The 18,055-nt window shown below is 39.4% G+C and overlaps 1 protein-coding gene across 5 annotated transcripts in view; it reads right to left on the reverse strand.

The window, feature by feature from the left end:
* The window catches only part of cacna2d2a (calcium voltage-gated channel auxiliary subunit alpha2delta 2a), a 319,851-nt gene that overhangs the window by 10,323 nt on the left and 291,473 nt on the right, over positions 1–18,055 (reverse strand). For 3 of the 5 annotated variants that reach the window (XM_088338884.1, XM_088338887.1, XM_088338882.1), the window contains 5 exons: positions 15,540–15,616; positions 11,891–11,905; positions 3,771–3,831; positions 2,042–2,139; positions 76–166 (listed from right to left, as the gene is read on the reverse strand). In XM_088338884.1, coding sequence (XP_088195010.1) covers positions 76–166; positions 2,042–2,139; positions 3,771–3,831; positions 11,891–11,905; positions 15,540–15,616 — 342 coding nt within the window. The remainder of the gene's footprint in view (positions 1–75; positions 167–2,041; positions 2,140–3,770; positions 3,832–11,890; positions 11,906–15,539; positions 15,617–18,055) is intronic. The other 2 variants (XM_088338886.1, XM_088338885.1) reach the window with 1 other exon arrangement.

An 18,055-nucleotide genomic window follows, 5' to 3' on the forward strand; every position in this document is an offset into this window, starting at 1 on the left:
TGACCTAAGCAAATTAGGGAGGTAAGCAAAGCATGTCACTTTCCCGGTAACAAAAAACAGTCCTTTTGTACTCACGTATTCAAGTCTTTGTTCTTCCACACCTTGTCCACCAGCTGCCTGATGATTCCCGTGTCCAGGATCAGGTTGTGAAGGAGCAAATTGTCGCCTAAATGTATCGACAAAGCGCAATTTAATATTCATACGCGAACAGAATATCAACATAAACACAGGGTGGCTAAGCTTATTGTTTCCTGAAGAGGAAAACAAAAAGCACCCCAGTGGGTTTTAATTTAATTAGGTTTGGAAACCCACTGCACAGGTGATAATGGAATTTTCAGCTTTTGGCACATAAAAACAATTCATTAGGGGGATTAATTGTATTTTTTTTTTCTTCAGGCACATTAACAGTGACAAATAAACACCTTTGCTGTTGTATCATTGGAGGAAATGCACAAACAGGCCAGAAAGAAACAGAACAAACAATAACAGTGCAATACCTTCCACCTGTTACGATTGCGCTTTTTAAATCCATGTTTTTGGAATGGAACCCAGAGGATTTCCAACCATTTTATGTTGCATAGCCCTTTATTAGTACAAACATTTTTGTTTATAGAAAATGAGTTAAGCAATATCCATCTGTTTTAATCCATCTCTGGGGTCGGCCAGTTTGAGAATGCCTGCGAGTGACAACGACATCACAGTTGCACAAGCTTCAGCTATCGACCAATCACAAAAAGGCAGGTGAACCGTAATTGGTCATTAACAGAGTGGTGGACCGTGCATTTCACACCTAAGCCTTCAGCAGTGTTGGGAATAACACAGTTATAAATAATGTCGTTACGTAACAGCGTTATTTTTTTCAGTAACGGGTTAATCGAACTAATTATTTTTCTGCCGTTACAACGCTGTTATCGCTACTGGTGATCAAAAGTGGTGCGTTACTTTTGCTGGAACCGCGGCGTGCCCCCGCAAACCTGATTTTGGCTCCTTTCCGAGTTGTCACATCTTTTCGGATCATGTCACAGTTCAAAATAGTGACTACTGTAGTGATTACGAATATAGTATTTAGTATTATTTTTTTTCCCCCATTTAATTTAATAACTTAATTTATATTGATTACTGCTGATTGTAATTTTATTATATTGATTACTGTTATTTATATATATATATATATATATATATATATATATATAAAGTCTCATTAGCTGCACCGCTTATCCTCAGTAGGGTTGCGGGAGTGCTGGAGCCCATCCCAGCTATCATCGGGCAGTGGGCAGGGGACACCCTGAACTGGTTGCCAGCCAATCGCAGGGCACACAAGGACAGACAACTCGCTCGCTCATTTACACCTAGGGACAATTTGGACCGACCAATCCACCTGAAATGCATGTCTTTGGAATGTGGGAGGAAACCGGAGTGCCCGGAGGAAACCCTCGCAATCACGGGGAGAACATACAAACTCCGCACAGGAAGTCCGGTAGCTGGATTTGAACCCACGCAGGAGGTTCCCAAGACCATAGAACTGTGCCGCACACGCGCTAACAACTGCGCCGCCGTGCTGTCCTATATATATATATATATATATATATATATATATATATATAGGGAGAGAGAGATGTGTGTATGTATGTATCAGTAACTGTATTTTTGTTTGACCATCCAAGAAAAGGGGGGTTTCTCAGGTAGTAACTTTGGTTAGAAATTGCCCCAAAAAAACCCTGACGCAGCAGTTTTTTGTTGACTCTGCATTATTTCCCAAATCCACTCTCCCAGACCAGCACACATTGAAAATCAACAACATCTTTTACAGGCTGTCAGATAGGTTACCCCAGATGTGAAAACTCTGACCTGCCATTTTTGGGTTTCGCTGACTCAGCAGCTTTCTTACTTTTTGGGTTTTATATTAGCATGTTTCAATGAACCAGCCCAAAAAGGGAAAATCCACCCAAAAATTGCTATTCTAGTTGTATTATATCTTGCCCAACCCTAATATGAACTTAAACTATACATTTAATTCATAAATATCTAATATATAACATACATTGCTTGGAGTCGGGCGTCACTTTCTCCATGAGTGCGATGAAGTTGAGCAAGAATTCTGTGTTGTTGTTTGACAACTCCAACTCGTTGCAGTATTCCCTGAAGAGCACAACAAATAGAAGAATGTTTATACCTGACATGTTAAATTAGAAAACAATGGAGTTAAATTGGAACAAAAAGGTTCAAACTTCAAAAATAATAAGTATTAGTATTAAACTAAAACTAATTGTGTGGTTGAATATAATTTGGATTCACTTCAGTTATTATTTTGAATACATTATTCATTTTTTACTTTGATACATAGGTGGTGTCCAAAAAGGTAATGACAGAGGAGCCCCTCTTTCCTGAAAATACCGGCCTTGGGGGAGGTTTGGCAGTATTTTGCCTGAGCTGTCAGTCATGATTCCACGCGTCGTTCAACTGAGACCATGCCCTCATGTAACATTAGTGCTAAAAGTCCGAAACTACATTATCAGCTCTTAAAAGAAAGGTAAAACGTTTATACTCCCCCCAAAAGTAAGACTTGAAACTGTAAAAAGAAAACAACGTTTGGGCTCGACTGATCATTTTTCAAGATTCTCTTTTATGAATCATTCCCCTAAATATGATTTTGAACAATGTTTGTTTTCAGGCTTCTTGAAAGTTGTTTTGTGGCGCCCATGGTGCCATTCTCCAGAGAAGAGGAAAACAACCTGCAACTGGCCATCTTAAATACCTTCACTTGTATATGTAAGTCAAGGGCCAATGAGCTTACCAAAACAAACTTTGTGTTCCAATAATCTGAGCTAAAGGTATTCAAATCAATAGAGCAAAAAGGGTGCCCAAATGTATGCCCTTGCCTGCTTTTGTTTAAGTAATTAACTCACAATTTCTGTTAATGCTATATACTTCATTTTACTCAAATATCACTGTTTATCTGCTATACGATATATTTAAAAGTAGTTGCTGACCCTAATGATTTATGAAGGAAACTATCACTCTCATTTTTTCTCTCTCGTTCTCTCTTTTCTCATTTCTTAACTTTATTTTATTTGATTACTCACTTCCAGGTTCAATTTTCCTCATCACAGCTGCTTGATTTCCCTCCTATCACGACACTCCCTTGTCACTATTTAAACACTGTCCCCCTTGGCTTTGTGATAGTACATTGTCCTGGCACTGAGCCTCTTGTCATTCCAGTGAATGGAATCTTTGCTTTCCCTTTTGAATTACGAGTACTACCTGACAAACTTTTGGACTGTCGGCATTGGTGTTTGGACATACTGGAACACCGACCTTTTAAATGACTTGGACCACTATTGTTGCCCCGACTTCCTGTGTACCGAACCCCTTCCCTAAAAAAAGACCATCCTTTGCTGCATTAATCAGTGTTTCTGCACTTCGCTTCCGCACCACCCCGAATGGGTTCTTGCCTGTATATGTATAGAATAGAAGAGTCAATTTAGAGTACCGGTAAATTATTTTTCAGTTAAAGTTCTATGTTTTCAAGTTGAAAACTTTTGTTCCCATTTCAATTCCATAAAGGACAACTCATGCAGCATCACTGTATTCGTGACATGCGAAGATTTGTTCAGTGACGGTGAATTTGGTGACACAAAACTTTAGGCATCACTCTATAGCGACAATGAAAACAGTACGATGCAACACACACTCACACACACACAATAAAAACATCACTCCTGGGCGAGATGCAGCGTGAAGAAAACAAGGAGCGTTCCACACACGGCTACCTGGGAGCAATGAATATATGTCCTTCAGATTCAAAACTGTTTGGCAGCAGTGACTCAAAATCTGCAACAGAAAGGGGGAAGATTATCTGGGAAAGGGGGGCGGGCGAGGGTCACGGGTGTGAAGGGTGGCGGCTTGCAGCCTTTCGGTGGGTGTACACCACGGGACTTTTACCATAGCAGCGTTAGGGAGACAATAACATTAGCCAATATGGTGCCTCAAATAAAACCTGACCCAATGGAAGAGCTTTGATTTTTGTTTTATTGAAACAAAAAGTAGGATTCACTAAGGGATCAATCCGACATATTTCCAAAGTCTGAGAAGTGACTTGTGTCAAGAAGCCATTTCTCAGACCTTAAAAAAAAAGTCAGGCAGGCATCAACGTGGCCAACTGTTGCAAGGGTCCTGATGGAGGTCGCCCCTCAGACTGCCAGGGCAGGGGTGGTCGATCAAAGAAACTCAATGACGGGAGGTGCATTGCACTGCGAAGGGCATGTTTGGGGGCAACGCTCACAGAGATTGGCAAATTTAATCCACGATCTAGCAATGGGGTGCCCAGGTAGTCCCCGCCCACAATGCCGTGCACCGCCCAGTGTCGCAGGGAAATGTCGGGCCCTGTCTCTGGCGGTCTGAGGGGTGAGCGAAGAGGGGTGGCAGAAGGTGGATGACGGGGGGTACGGGTTGATGATACGGGGATTATAGAGAGGGGAGACAGGAGATCGCTAGCCGCAGCTCTGCTGCATCACAGCAGTATTTTAGCCGGACAGCCATGCTTATGCTAACGCTAATGATCACGTTGGTTTTAGTGGTCTAAGTGATCCTCTTATTAAGACAAAATCTCACCTTAAGTCAGTGGTTCTTAAGCCTGTTACTGCTAACAAACCCCACCAGTATGCGCCTAGATTAGTGTATAACAAAATGACATAGTTTTTCTCTCAGAAAGGCGACTTCTTAAACCAAAAAAGAGAAAACGTGACAATTTAACTTCGGCAGCAAGTATCAGATTCGCCATCTTTAGCCGGTTTTACAAGTATTTCACCACTCATGTGTGGCTTGCCCTGCTTTGCGATCAGGGTTGGGTAGGGTTACTTTAACCTGATTACTTTCAATTACTTTAGGATTACTCCAATACCAAATATGCTAATAAAAGACAAAAGAAACTAAATATGAATAAAATGACTAAATTTTGTGCAGGCTTGGGGAGTAACGGAACACAAGGAACGGCAAAAATGATGTTGGCAAGCTGTTTGGATTTATTTTCATTGTGTTTCTGTCGCATTTTATGTTAGTTTTGCCGGAGATCAAAGAGATCAAAGCCAGGAGAGAAAGCTTACCACGCGTTGTGAGTCATAATTTTATTCATATTGAGTTTCTTTTGTCGTTTATTAGCATATTTGGTATTGGAGTAATCCAAAAGTAATTGAAAGTAATCCAGTTAAAGTAACCCTACCCAACCCTGTTTGCGATCATGTATGGTACTTTATAAGATGCTGTGTAAATTGGTTTATTAATGAGTATAAACCCAACAGCAAGCATAGTGGCCTTAGCCTCAAATTTGGATCTCTTCACCTCGAATTAAGCAAGCATGGCATTCTTATATTCCCCATCTCAACGCAGCTTCTTGAAGTGTTTCTTTAATTCTGCTGGTGCGGGGCTGGAGTTGCTCAGTCTGCTTTGCAAATAATGCAGACTCCCAATTCCATGGTACATGAGAATCCATACTGTACACATTTGTCTGACTGCTTTCTATTTTTGCTCAACACTGTATGGATTGAAATGCAGGAGTCGGCAGTGCCCACCCACAGAAAAGTTGGTGTAGTACTAATCGCAGTCGAGGCAGTGCATACGCTATCTCATTCATATTGTTTGTCAGTGGACACGAGCGTGGACTGTCCTGCCCCCTACAGCACAGTGTGTGTGTCAGTCCCCATGGAACAGCCCCTCCCAGCATTAGTCGAAGCGATGGGAATTCCGTCTCTTTTTAGAGAGGCGGCTCTTTCGTCTTGGCTGACTAAAAAAAGCCGTCTCTTTTGCTTCCCAAGCAACTCTACCAATTGTTTTTGTTGCTTTCATCGATATATTACCAAATTTTATGTAACATTAGTCACAAAATGACTTAAAAAGGAAAACAATAGAGCAAAAAACAAAAATGTAACCAGTGAAAAAGGAAACAAATGAAGGAAAAAAAGGAAAAGAGAAAAAGAGAAGAAAACCATTATAATGCAAAAAAGAATAAGTAAAAAGCAAGGTTTAAAGGAAAGAATAAAAGAAACCAGAAAGGAGCAAATATATAAAAAACGAAAAAGCGAGAAAAAAATAAGTAAAGGAAAAAAAATACACAAAAAATAAAGCAATAAAAGAGAAAAAAGAGAGCTAAATAAGGAAAAAAGGCCAAAAAGAAGTGAAAAGCTAGGAAAAAAAGAAACAAAGGGGGAAAACCTAAAACAAAAGAAGCAAGAAAAAAAAAGAAGTAAAAAGCTAGGAAAACAAGAAAGAAGGAAAAAAAGAAATAAAAAAGCCAAAAGCAGGGACAAAATGAGAAAAAAGCACTAAAAACACGTGAAAAAAGTTTTTGAGGTCCTTTTAATCAGTATATTACCAATAATAGTAATGTAATGTTACGCCTAAAATGAATCATACATCGTTTCTAAAATCTATTATTCTGTTAAATTATAATAGCATGTATCTTTTCACAATCCAATCAACTTTTAACGTATTTAAACTTTGAACCTTTTATATTAAGCAACTTTAAAATAAAGCAACTGGGACAACATTATGTCAATGAAAAATATTGACATCAGTCAAACAACACAATTGTATGAAATACAAGAATAAACTATAGAATTTAAAAAAAAATCTAATTGTGAAAAACATCCCTGAAAAACACAGGAAACATACATTAAAATGTTTATCAATAAAAAAAGATAAAATGCTCAAAAATTAACCTTTTAAATACTCAACAAATGTAGAGTCAACAACACAGAATCCATGGAAAAATGCGTATTGACCAATCACAAGAGGAACAAAAGCGTCTGCAATAGAGCTAAAGGCTGTCTACTGTTTCAAATAATAAAGCCTGTTGTGAGATGTGGCCGGATGTGCTGTTGGTTATGTTTAAAGTTAATCAATGCTGTGTAAAGATTTTTGGGGGGACAATCAAGAGTTGTGCTCCCCCATGTATTTCATAATCCCCCCTCTGAAATTCATGTCTGGTGACGCCACTGGATTGAAATATGAAGAAAGTGATTACACGACATACTACAATGACATTCAAACGTTGGCCCCTCCCTGAGTACGCTAGATTTGACGAAGCAATCATGGGCCAAGCAATGCTCTGCAGCCAATGATGGCCAAACAAGGTTAGGTTGATGACTCGGTGTGCCTTGACCTCTGCGGCAAAGTTCCCACCACACAGACAGTGTTCTCGTTTGCCCGTGTCCCCGCGTCCGGGGACGCATAGTCTCAAATCAACGTGCATCCCCGGGACGCAACCCTTTTGCCACAAAGTTGTCATTATTACCCGACTGCACTACTGCACCCCTGATTTACTGCACTCCAAACTTTTCGTCAGGCAGATCCGCCATTGTTGTTTTGGTCTTGAGGTTTGAGTTTTCGTCTGCACGCCGATCTCGGCCAACGAGATCTCGTTGTGGAGTGAAAGGAAGTCCGTCTTTTTTTAGAGAACCGGCTTTTTTGGCTCAACTCATTAAAAAGAGCCGGCTCTCAAACGGCTCACTTGCTTTGATGATTGATATTACGAATTATGTTGTATAAAGAAGTTAAGAAAAAAAGGAAGTATAAAAGGTGAAAATTAAAAAAAGACATGTTTGTGGTTATCCCTTTAATCGGTATATTACCAACAATAATTTGATGCAGAAAATGAATTAATAATTTGATGATTAAACTGAATGAATATCTCAACTCATTAGCTGCACCGCTTATCCTCAGGAGGGTCACGGGGGTGCTGGAGCCCATCCCAGCAATCATCGAGCCGTGGGCAGGGGACACCCTAAACTGGTTGCCAGCCAATCGAAGGGCACACATGGACAATTTGGACCGCCCAATCCACCTGAAATGCATGTCTTTGGAATGTGGGAGGAAACCGGAGTGCCCGGAGGAAACCCACGCAAGCACGGGGAGAACATACAAACTCCGCACAGGAAGTCCGGTAGCTGGATTTGAACCCACACAGGAGGTTCCCAAGACTTTAGAACTGTGCCGCACACACGCTAACCACTGCGTCACCGTGCTGCTCACTGAATGAATATATAGATTTATATTATATATTTGTCGCAGATTTACGATTTCAACCTCGATAACACAAAATTTTGGGGACCCATATATCTCTGTTGGGACCCATAGATTTTTGAGCATGCGGATCCCCGGGACCCATCACTTTTCACAGGTAAAATGAACACTGCACCCCTGAGACTGACTCACCCAACCCCCGGGGTTTGATTGTACCCAGGTTAAGAACCACTGCGTTAGGTACATTTAAATACAACTGATAAATGCTATTTAAAAAGAAAAAATATCTGGTATCTAAGAAAGAGCCTTAGATTTTGCTCCTTTAAAATGTTTTGATTATTTTCCTCTGTGTAAGTAAGACTTTATTTTCCGCGTCTTATTATGACAAATACGCCTACTCAACTGAACATCAATTAGTTAAACAACTGCCAGGGCTAGTTTCTTCTTCTCTATTACTAATGTTGCCAGTGCAATAACTTTGATGGCAAGCTCTGCCTTTGTTTGAAGACATCAGCAAAATATATTTGCACATTTTGGCATGGCCCAAGTATCTGTCTTGTGCATCTGTTTCCCATTGTGGCTCATTTGGACGTATTCCCCTCAACGTACGAGTCCTGGAATTCGCTCAAAGCGGCTGCCTTGAAACAAAATGGCAGACATATATCTCTGTATTATTTGTGATTGCAACATCCTTTGCTGTCTGGTAATGCTGAAGGGGGATGCCACATGTGCGGTCCCTTCTCAAGGTTTCTTCATTTTCCTCATGTTGAGGTTTTTGAGTTTTTCCTTGCCCTCATGTTGGTTCCAGATCAGGGGATGGTGTAATAATTATCTGAAATAATAGTCTGTGCAATAACCTGTGAAGCCCTTTGAGACTCTTTGTGACTAAGGGCTATACAAATCCAAATGACTTGACTTGACATAGATCTTCTGGGATGTTAGGTGGCCATAAAAAGGGGTGTGTGTGGATTTTTCTTATTTTACATTAAGTGTTTTATACAGACCTCTGAAAAGTGCTTTAAAAATACATTTTCAATTGAATTAAAATATGATAAAACACTTGATATACTGTATAGAATCATATCCAAGGTAAACTTGCAAGCAAAGATAATATTAATTTGGAACATCATTTCAATGATGTGCAGCTAAATTACTTTACAGGAATGCATTTTCATGCAAGTGACTGGAAACCTGAGTGGTAACACTCATGCCTATGTTTCTTGCATAATATTGACTGCACTGTTTACTGCTCACCTTGCACTATGTTGACTAGTTTTTGCACAACGTTGACTATTTTTGCACCAAATGCATATTGCACAACCCTTACGATACCAAGCTGTATTTACCATACCAAACTGTATGAAACATCCTACATGCCGACATTTCTTTGTGTAAATATTGAGTAAATTTTAACTATAACCTTATCCTCCTTGTTTTATAACCTTATCTTCTCTGTTCCTTTATCTTCTTGGTTTCTTTATTCTCACTGTGAATATGTGAACTGGAGTGCCATGCCCAATTTCGTTGTCACAATATGTTAACCCATTTTGTAACAACGACAATAAAGGTATATTCTATTCTATTCAGTGGAATTTCCCATATAGGCATTAGTGGTGCCTTCTAAAATGCAGTGTCGTAAGTTAAGGTCATGCGTGAGTGACTTTACTCATCTCAAAACTAGCACACTTGATTTATAAGCTTAATAGGACCCAGCCTGCTTGTAACCAAATAATGTGTGCTTAAAAAACGCCAAGTTACGTCAATCAGAGCGATCACTACCTACTGTTGTTGTTCTTTGCTGGCTTCATTAGAACAAGACAGCAGTTGCTTATTTTGGTTTGCCTTTCGAGCAATGCCATTTGTATCAACATGGAGAGGTAGACAAACTTGTAAATAGCTTTTGACTTTGAGTGTCCTTAAAAATGCAAGGCTGCCGCTCTAGGATAGCTCATCATGGAGTGTGGGGGGCTTGTTTGTGTTGCTTGATTGAGAATGTGTGTGACAGCTTCTCTACTAAATGTAAAATGGACTGTTCTGCCCCCCAGGACAAGTTAATTTATGTTTACCTAATATGTTTTCCGTGTTTATTTGACAGAGACCCTCAGACAGAAAGTGATCCCACATTGAGAGCCATATTGGTTGTATTAAAGGTCTCCTTGACACATGACATCATCACCATCAACAGCCATGCTCCTTTAAAATGTTTTGATTATTTTCCTCTGTGTAAGTAAGACTTTATTTTCCGCGTCTTATTATGACAAATAGGCCCACTCAACTGAACATCAATTAGTTAAACAACTGTCAACTGTCAGTTCAAGATGTGATTTTAAGGTTTGTCGGTATTCTACAACATTTTGAAGGACTACCCCTATCTTCCTGTTTAGAGCTTGCTCCTCGGAAAATGCTAGTCTACTAGTGATCCCAAGAGCCAAGAAGAAATTCGTAGGTTTGAGAGCTTTCTCCATTTGGGCCCCGGTGCTGTGGAATTGTCTTCCACAGTGATTCGAACTGCAACCTCAGTTGATCTGTTTAAAGCTAGACTTAAAACACACTTAGCTTAGCTTATGAAAGAGCTATATTTCATGTTGACAAATTTTGTGTATTGTTTGTTAATGCTACATCCATTGCAGCCTGGTCATCCTGGAAGGGGGATTACCTCTCAAAGTTACTTGATTTCCTCCTGCTGAAGTTTTTGAGTTTTACCTTGCCCTCATGTAGGTTGTAGATCAGGGGATGGTGCCATAATGAGTGTGTTTATTAATTGACACTATAAATAGTATATGTGTGTGTGTATGTATATATATATATATATATATATATATATATATATATATATATATATATATATATGGAGCAACTTTCATTGTTGTGCCTTCGACCACGCGTAGGTCTCTAAAGATAACATTTTGTTGGAAGATATTTTTGATTTATTTAGTTGAAATTGCTAATTCCTATGTTTGAGTGAAAGTGGATCTCGACTTTTTTCTAGGAAGATTTAAGCTGCTGCTAAATTGTGTATCACCACATACAAGCGAGCAGAACATGCACAGAAAGGTAACGTTGAAAAATATACAACTAAACTACTGTTGTTAAGACATTACATATAATACTGTTTTATATCTTTGTGACTCTTAAAGTTTGTCTTTGTCCAATCATCTTCAGCCGGGTCAGGTAAAAATAACGAGATCGGGCCATATGATGGGAACATTTTTTATCTTAACTCATTGATTGCTAGCCTTGTTAACTCAGTTTAAGTTTATTCTTTGCAAAATGGAGTATTAAAGTATAAAACTCTCAACGGCATTGCCTTTTAAATTGATCTTTAAAGCCTCTGCTTGTCTTTGGCAATTAATTAATTAATAAAAGAGAAAACAAAATAGTACTCTTTGAGGGTATTTCATACTGTTACAGTGTACCCAATAAACCATCATAGTCATCAAATACAATCTGTTTATTTGCATAGACCAACAAGGGATTTATCTGTTGTGTTTGTATATCATGAGCCTTGATGTTTGAATGAACATTAATAGATTAGCGACAAGACAGACAAGGGAGGAAGCAGAGAAGAGGCGTAAGACAGACAGGAACAAGGGAGTCGTCCACAGGAGCAACATGTCTTCCTGTTCAGTGTGTCTGTAGCAGAGGTGAATTGAGAACTGAGATGTTCTCTTCATGTCAGGAAGGATGAGGGAGGGTGTGATTGAAAGAGGGTCCTAGAGGCAAAGACGGGCAGGCAGACAAGGGGAGCTGAGGGGTGGGTGAAGTTAGGTGGGAAGTGGTGGTCTGACGGGTTCAGGATGAGGAAGGAAGCGGTAGGCAGTAGGGGGAGGACATGGAGGGATCGGGAACGTGGACCAAGATGGAGTATACTTGCCCTGGATGTATGACACTGTGTGGATCCATCAGAGAAGGAGCAAGAAAAGAAAAAGGGGGTCGGGTAGGAAGGGGTTTGAGGGGAAGAAGAGGTGGGGTCACAGACAATATTTTATTCAAAGGATTGCTTGAATAAAAATATTGTGTTCTTGAAAAGGAAAATAAATCTTAAAGCAAACAAAAGACAAGTAAAAGGGGATACACGCATTCTGATCATCGGACAGTTTTATTATTAACGATGAAACTAGGCAATGGTACCGTTAATGGCTGATATGTGTGTCGTTGATTGTTATTTTTGTTTTATCCATGGGGTGGCGCACGTTAATTTTGAGGTATCTAAAGGCAAGAACACTTGTGTTAACTGACAGATATCCTAACTGGAAGGGTAAAGGGTTTTGACCGCTACGCTAACGCGGAAGCTGGCTTATTGTTATTGTTCTTTTGGCTCATTTGCATTTTTTTGTAACCAGTGTATTTCAACAAACTTTAAATGAATAAATAGGATCGCATTTCTTTAACCCGAAGACCGTTGTAAGCGTTTTACTTTAGCTCATATTAAAATCTTCAGTAAGTAGCTCAAGTTACTTCAGGTAAAACTAGCGTCTCCTGAGCTCCACCAAGCGTAAGGTCAACCCACTAGTTCCGTAATGGACAGAACTCTTAACAACTCTCTTTGATTTATTTTTTTCTTGTCATCTAAGAGTGTTTAGAACGAAGAGTATGTATTTTCTTTAAAGAATGCAATTACATGCATTAACCTAATAGGCTGTATACTTTGATGCCAATTTCAGCAGATGCAGAGGGAGGTATTGGTTAAATTTCAGAGACTCTGAAGACAGATCAAATTAATCTGAAAATATATCAGGAAAAAAACTGACAAAATGCTTATACTTAGTTACCATTTCAGAGGGACTATGTCAGCGAATCATCAAAAATGCTACTTGTTTAACTTTTTCAATATCAGCCACAAATACCGTATATTCTGGACTACTAGCTGCCACTTTTTTGCTCCATTTTTAACACTGCTTTGAATACGGTGCGGCTTATTCATTTTTCTCATGGCGGCACCGAGGAAAATGGTGTGGTGCTCTTTTCTACGACGCACGTGCTCTAAATACAAAATACCACGTCAACGTTAAAAAACATTCATGACGCCCTTCCAGAGAAATTAGATTGTTGTTGCCAATATTATTCATATAATACATACCAAGAGCAAAGCAGGATGTTTGATAGTACTTTATTCAATATTTACAACGTAGTCATGATATTTCAACTTTTTGACCCAGAAATCAAGTCATCAATTTATGTATCCAATTTGAGTTATTTATCAAAAAACATTACACTTCTCTTTTTGTTTCATCGGCATCAATGTCCGGTTTCTGGAGTTTCCTTTAATCCTTGAGGAACGATAATAGGCAAACGCAATTTGGTCCATTTCCTCGGCAAGACGACAGTTTGTGTTGCAATCTGGCACTATTCTAGCTGTATGGTTGCTCTGGTGGTGTTGTCCAGTAATATAGGGCTCATGTTTTATGTGACGCAGGCCTCATTGGCATTTTTTAGGGGCGCAGTTATAAATATGTGTTCGTCTTTGTAATAGACATCTTGAAGGGTCACATGATCTGAAAACACGTGATGTGAACAACTACAATCAGGACTGAAAACGACACAGCTGAAATTGGCATCAGGTGCGCTTGGGCTTAAAACTTAAGAAATGGATGTGAATTTGTTCATTTTTATGGCTGTTTAAGCCTGCGGCTTCATATCTGGTATGGCCTGTAGAGAGACATAATTGAGGTTAGTTTTTCAATTTCAGCATGCGGCTTTTAATTCCGTGCACTCTGTAGTCCAGAATTTACAGTACATGCGTGCCACAAAACAGCCTCCATTAGCCACCGAGAATATAAACTGAAGCTCGACCTGACAAGGAGAGTTTAGTGAGTTAGTTGACAGTATGGTTGACCAATGAATGAACTTAATCCGAATGCATTCTTTTAAAAAACGACGTTTCGAAAATGTGCCATATCGTTAAATCGAGCATATGAATAGGAGTTTAATAGAAATTATCCAAAGCTGGTGCTGTTAATCATACTTTTTACTGAGTACTTGATTTAGTTATTTAGTGAAATTTGTCACAATTAATAGGTAACGATCTTTTGAACTAGCTATGAGTCACGTTTGTCTTAGAACTCAAGGACAACTATGTTTGGATTGAAAGTCCTTTCGCACAAGATGTTGGGATTATATAATTATTATTTTATATCATAAATGTGATTTCTTAAAAACAACAATTCTACCCTAGAAGTAGGACTCTATCATGGCGAAAACCACGTCCTGCGCTTGACCCGTGGTATGTTCAAAGACAGTAGATTGGAACTTTCATATATCTTAACAAAGATCTCTTATTTTTTCAAATGAGATTCATTTGATAAACATTGATTGAGTCCTCGAGTGGAGTGAAGTTTTAAAATCGATTAAAATTGCCCTGACGGACTGACATAATTCATATTTTATCTTTTCGTGTTATTGCCTAGCCCTAGTTGACACATTAGTTAACTAGTTACTATTTTAAGAATTTCCCTTTTTTTGCAAACAACGACAATCTATTATCAAATATATCCAATAAGATTATCTTGACCGATTGTCATTTGGTGTGGATATTAAGAGTGCTACATTTTTCCACTCGATTTGTTCTTTAAACACTCAGAATTGGAAAATCTGAACTTTAAATATTCATTGTAGGAAGTCTATTTTGTATGATATTTCTAATCCATTTGGATGCTTAGTGATATAGCACTCATACGGATTTTTTCCTTTGTCTCATTTTCTGTCTTTAAAACAGGTTAGCGATTGACATGCGTGTTCCCCGGTCCGAAAAAAATTAAAATATTTTTTTTTTCTGCTGGAGCAAACGAAAACAACAGAAAAAAGACAACTATTTTAGGGAAAAATACCAAGAGAAAATACAACAAAGAATGAGAACGACACCAATGCGTCCCCATTCGGATCGACAAAAACCAAAAACTCCCACACATAAGCTGCCCGGCGCTGGGGCATTGTGGGAGTTTATGCACTGAATGATTCCAAAGCTCACACAGTCACACAGACGACAGAAGGGAAAGAAAATCAAAGGCGTCATAAAGAGGTGAAAAGCATGCATGTTTTCACAGTTTCCCCCTCACCCAAAACAACACACACGCTTCAGAATCATTTCTTAGTGGAGAAAAGGCGAGAGCGTTTGGCAAAGGAATAATAATAAAAAAATAATAGCACAGAGTCACCATTATTTTCACCGGCATCAAATAGCTTTCACCTTTCTGTGTCTTCAGTTCATTTTTTTCTTCAGCCGGAGCGAAGAAAAAACATCACCGTTTTTTTTAAATATATATTTTTTTGTACAGCACAGCATGGAGACAGGAGGAGGGAGGAGGTAGGAGGGATACTCAGATCGGATCCAGCCTATCAAGGAGCATCGAGAGGAAGAGAAGGAAGAGGAGGGAAAGTCGCTCCTTCCCTACGATGATGTCAACAACCCGGCTGATAAAAAGCGACGTGAACGAGAGGGAGAGGAAAAGAGAGAGACCGGAGAGCAAAGGAGAGAGAGAGAACGGGGAAGAAACAAGAGAGTGCGAGGGTGGCACGGTACTTACACTGCACCTGCAGGATCTGGTCACTAAGGTTGGCTTTGATGTGGCTCTCGCTATAGGTGGGCAGTACCAAACCTAGACTGAAGGAGTCAGGCAGACATGTAAAAGTTAGCTACACAAAATTCAAGTGTATGGACATAAGTATTGGGGTACCTTAACAACCTCATCTCATCTCATCAAATTATCTGCACCGCTTATCCTCAGTAGGGTCGCGGGGGTGCTGGAGCCCATCCCAGCAATCATCGGGCAGTGGGCAGGGGACACCCTGAACTGGTTGCCAGCCAATCGCAGGGCACACAGGGACAGACCACTCGCTCGCTCATTCACACCTAGGGACAATTTGGACCGGCCAATCCACTTGAAATGCATGTCTTTAGAATGTGGGAGGAAACCAGAGTGCCTGGAGGAGACCCACGCAAGCACGGGGAGAACATACAAACTCCGCACAGGAGGTCCGGTAGCTGGATTTGAACCCACACAGGAGGTTGCTGCCCCACCTTAACAACCATTCAACCATTTTTGAATCCAAGTTCATTCGTTTGACTGGTGGCTGTGAAATTTAATCAGTTTTTACGTAAGGTCACATGCATACTCGAATGTTAACAGTTGTCCATATTGGAAAGGGTCCCAGCGGTAGGCCGTAAGAGCCTGCAAGGCCTTCTCTGCTGGCCTTAAAGATATCATCAAGACTCTTGTGATGTTAACCCCTTAACGTTGCTGTAAAATTTGCCTAAAGTCCCAATCGAAGACATACTCTAAGTAAATTGAATATTGTTCTTGAACCGTTTGGAGGATATGGGCAGTTCTGGTTTCTTTTAAAAGGTAACACTCTGAGGTTTTGTTTCAACCTGAAATAATCACTGCAGGTGCTCACATTGATTAATGAGTGTAGCATGGGCATCTTAGTTTGAAAACAGGTGAGACAAAAGCTTGAAGACTTGGTACTTTGTCGATTTTAAACACAATCTGAAAAACCAAACATAGTACTTTACACATTTTTCTAAAGATATGTCAAAGCGTTTTCAAAAGTAGCCATTTGGAGACGACCAGTTTACAGCTCAAAAATCTTTGCAACCATGAATTTTATTTTGGCCAAAACATGCAGAAGAGATCCTCTTTAAGATGCAGGGAACAGTTCTGTTCACCTGTAACCCTAATTAGTACAACATTTAGAGGAGGCGTCACCAACATTGTGCTTTTTATTTTATAATTAAGTCACTAACCTGATCAGTGTCTTTAAACATATTGTTTAACTGTTATATATATATAATCATAATCTATTGTGTTTGTCTTATCTTATTTTAGCCCCAGTTTAATAATAACAAACTAGGGATTACATAATAATAATATAGTAACAATTTAGTAATAACATGTGAACAGTAATTTCAGAAACGCATCCAATTGGCTGCCCTTTACACTACATAGTCACAAGGAAGTAGCTCACAGCTTCTAAAGGGTTGGTGACCCCTGCTTTAAAGAGCAGATTAATGTTGTGACCTGTCTAAGGAGGTACAAGGCTTGCATTGTTTATTATTATTATCATTTTTTTCTATTATCCATCCATTATCTGCACCGCTTATCCTCAGTAGGGCAGCGAGTGTGCTGGAGCCCATCCCAGCTATTTTCAGGCAGTGGACGGGGGACAACCGTGAACTAGTTGCCAGCCAGTCTCAGGGCACAAGGAGACAGACAACTCATTCGCTCATTCACACATAGGGACAATTTGTATTTTGGAATGTGGGAGGAAACCGTAGTGCCCGGAGGAAACCCACGCAAGCACGGGGAGAACATGCAAACTCCGCACAGGAAGGCTGGTAGCTGGATTTGATCCCATGACCTCAGAACTGTGCCCCGGACGCGCTAACCTTTTATTATTATTATTATTATTATTGTAACTCAGAAATTGTTCAATGGATATCATAGTTTACAGTCTGTGACCATTATTACATGGACTAACAGACGACTGTTCTAACGATGTAAGACACGATGATGAGTTCATATGAAAATCGTTATTTAGGGGACAGATCTCTTGTAAGCCTTTGTCTTCAACCCGTCATCCTTTTTTCTTTTTGAGTGATTTGTTATCAATAATAATAATAATGAATACAATAACAATAAATAATAATAATAAGATTAGTAATAATAACAACAGGGTAACAGCATAATAATAAAGTGATAATGATAATGGGAATAATGATAAAGACAAGGAGATTGACGAATGTCGTGACCAGTCCAGGGTAGACCTCGTTATTCTTACTGGCAAAAAAAAGATTCCCTATATAAAACCTTTGTCCTCACAGTGTGCCTTTTGACACTGCACATAACACACATAGACAAATCAGTGGATAATAAGTATATGGAAATCTAGCTTTCCAATTCTTGTACTAAACCTGAAGGTCTTATTTGCACTAATGAGTCACCTGTATCACCCTTGCAAAAATAATGAATGCATTTTAAATATAGCTCCATGGGTATCCTCTCTTCCTATGTGCTCATGCAATGAGTTACAAGAAAGGTCT

This window comes from Urocampus carinirostris, chromosome 6, assembly GCF_059441175.1.
Source record: "Urocampus carinirostris isolate Australia breed hairy pipefish chromosome 6, RoL_Ucar_1.0, whole genome shotgun sequence".
NCBI lineage: Eukaryota > Metazoa > Chordata > Actinopteri > Syngnathiformes > Syngnathidae > Urocampus > Urocampus carinirostris.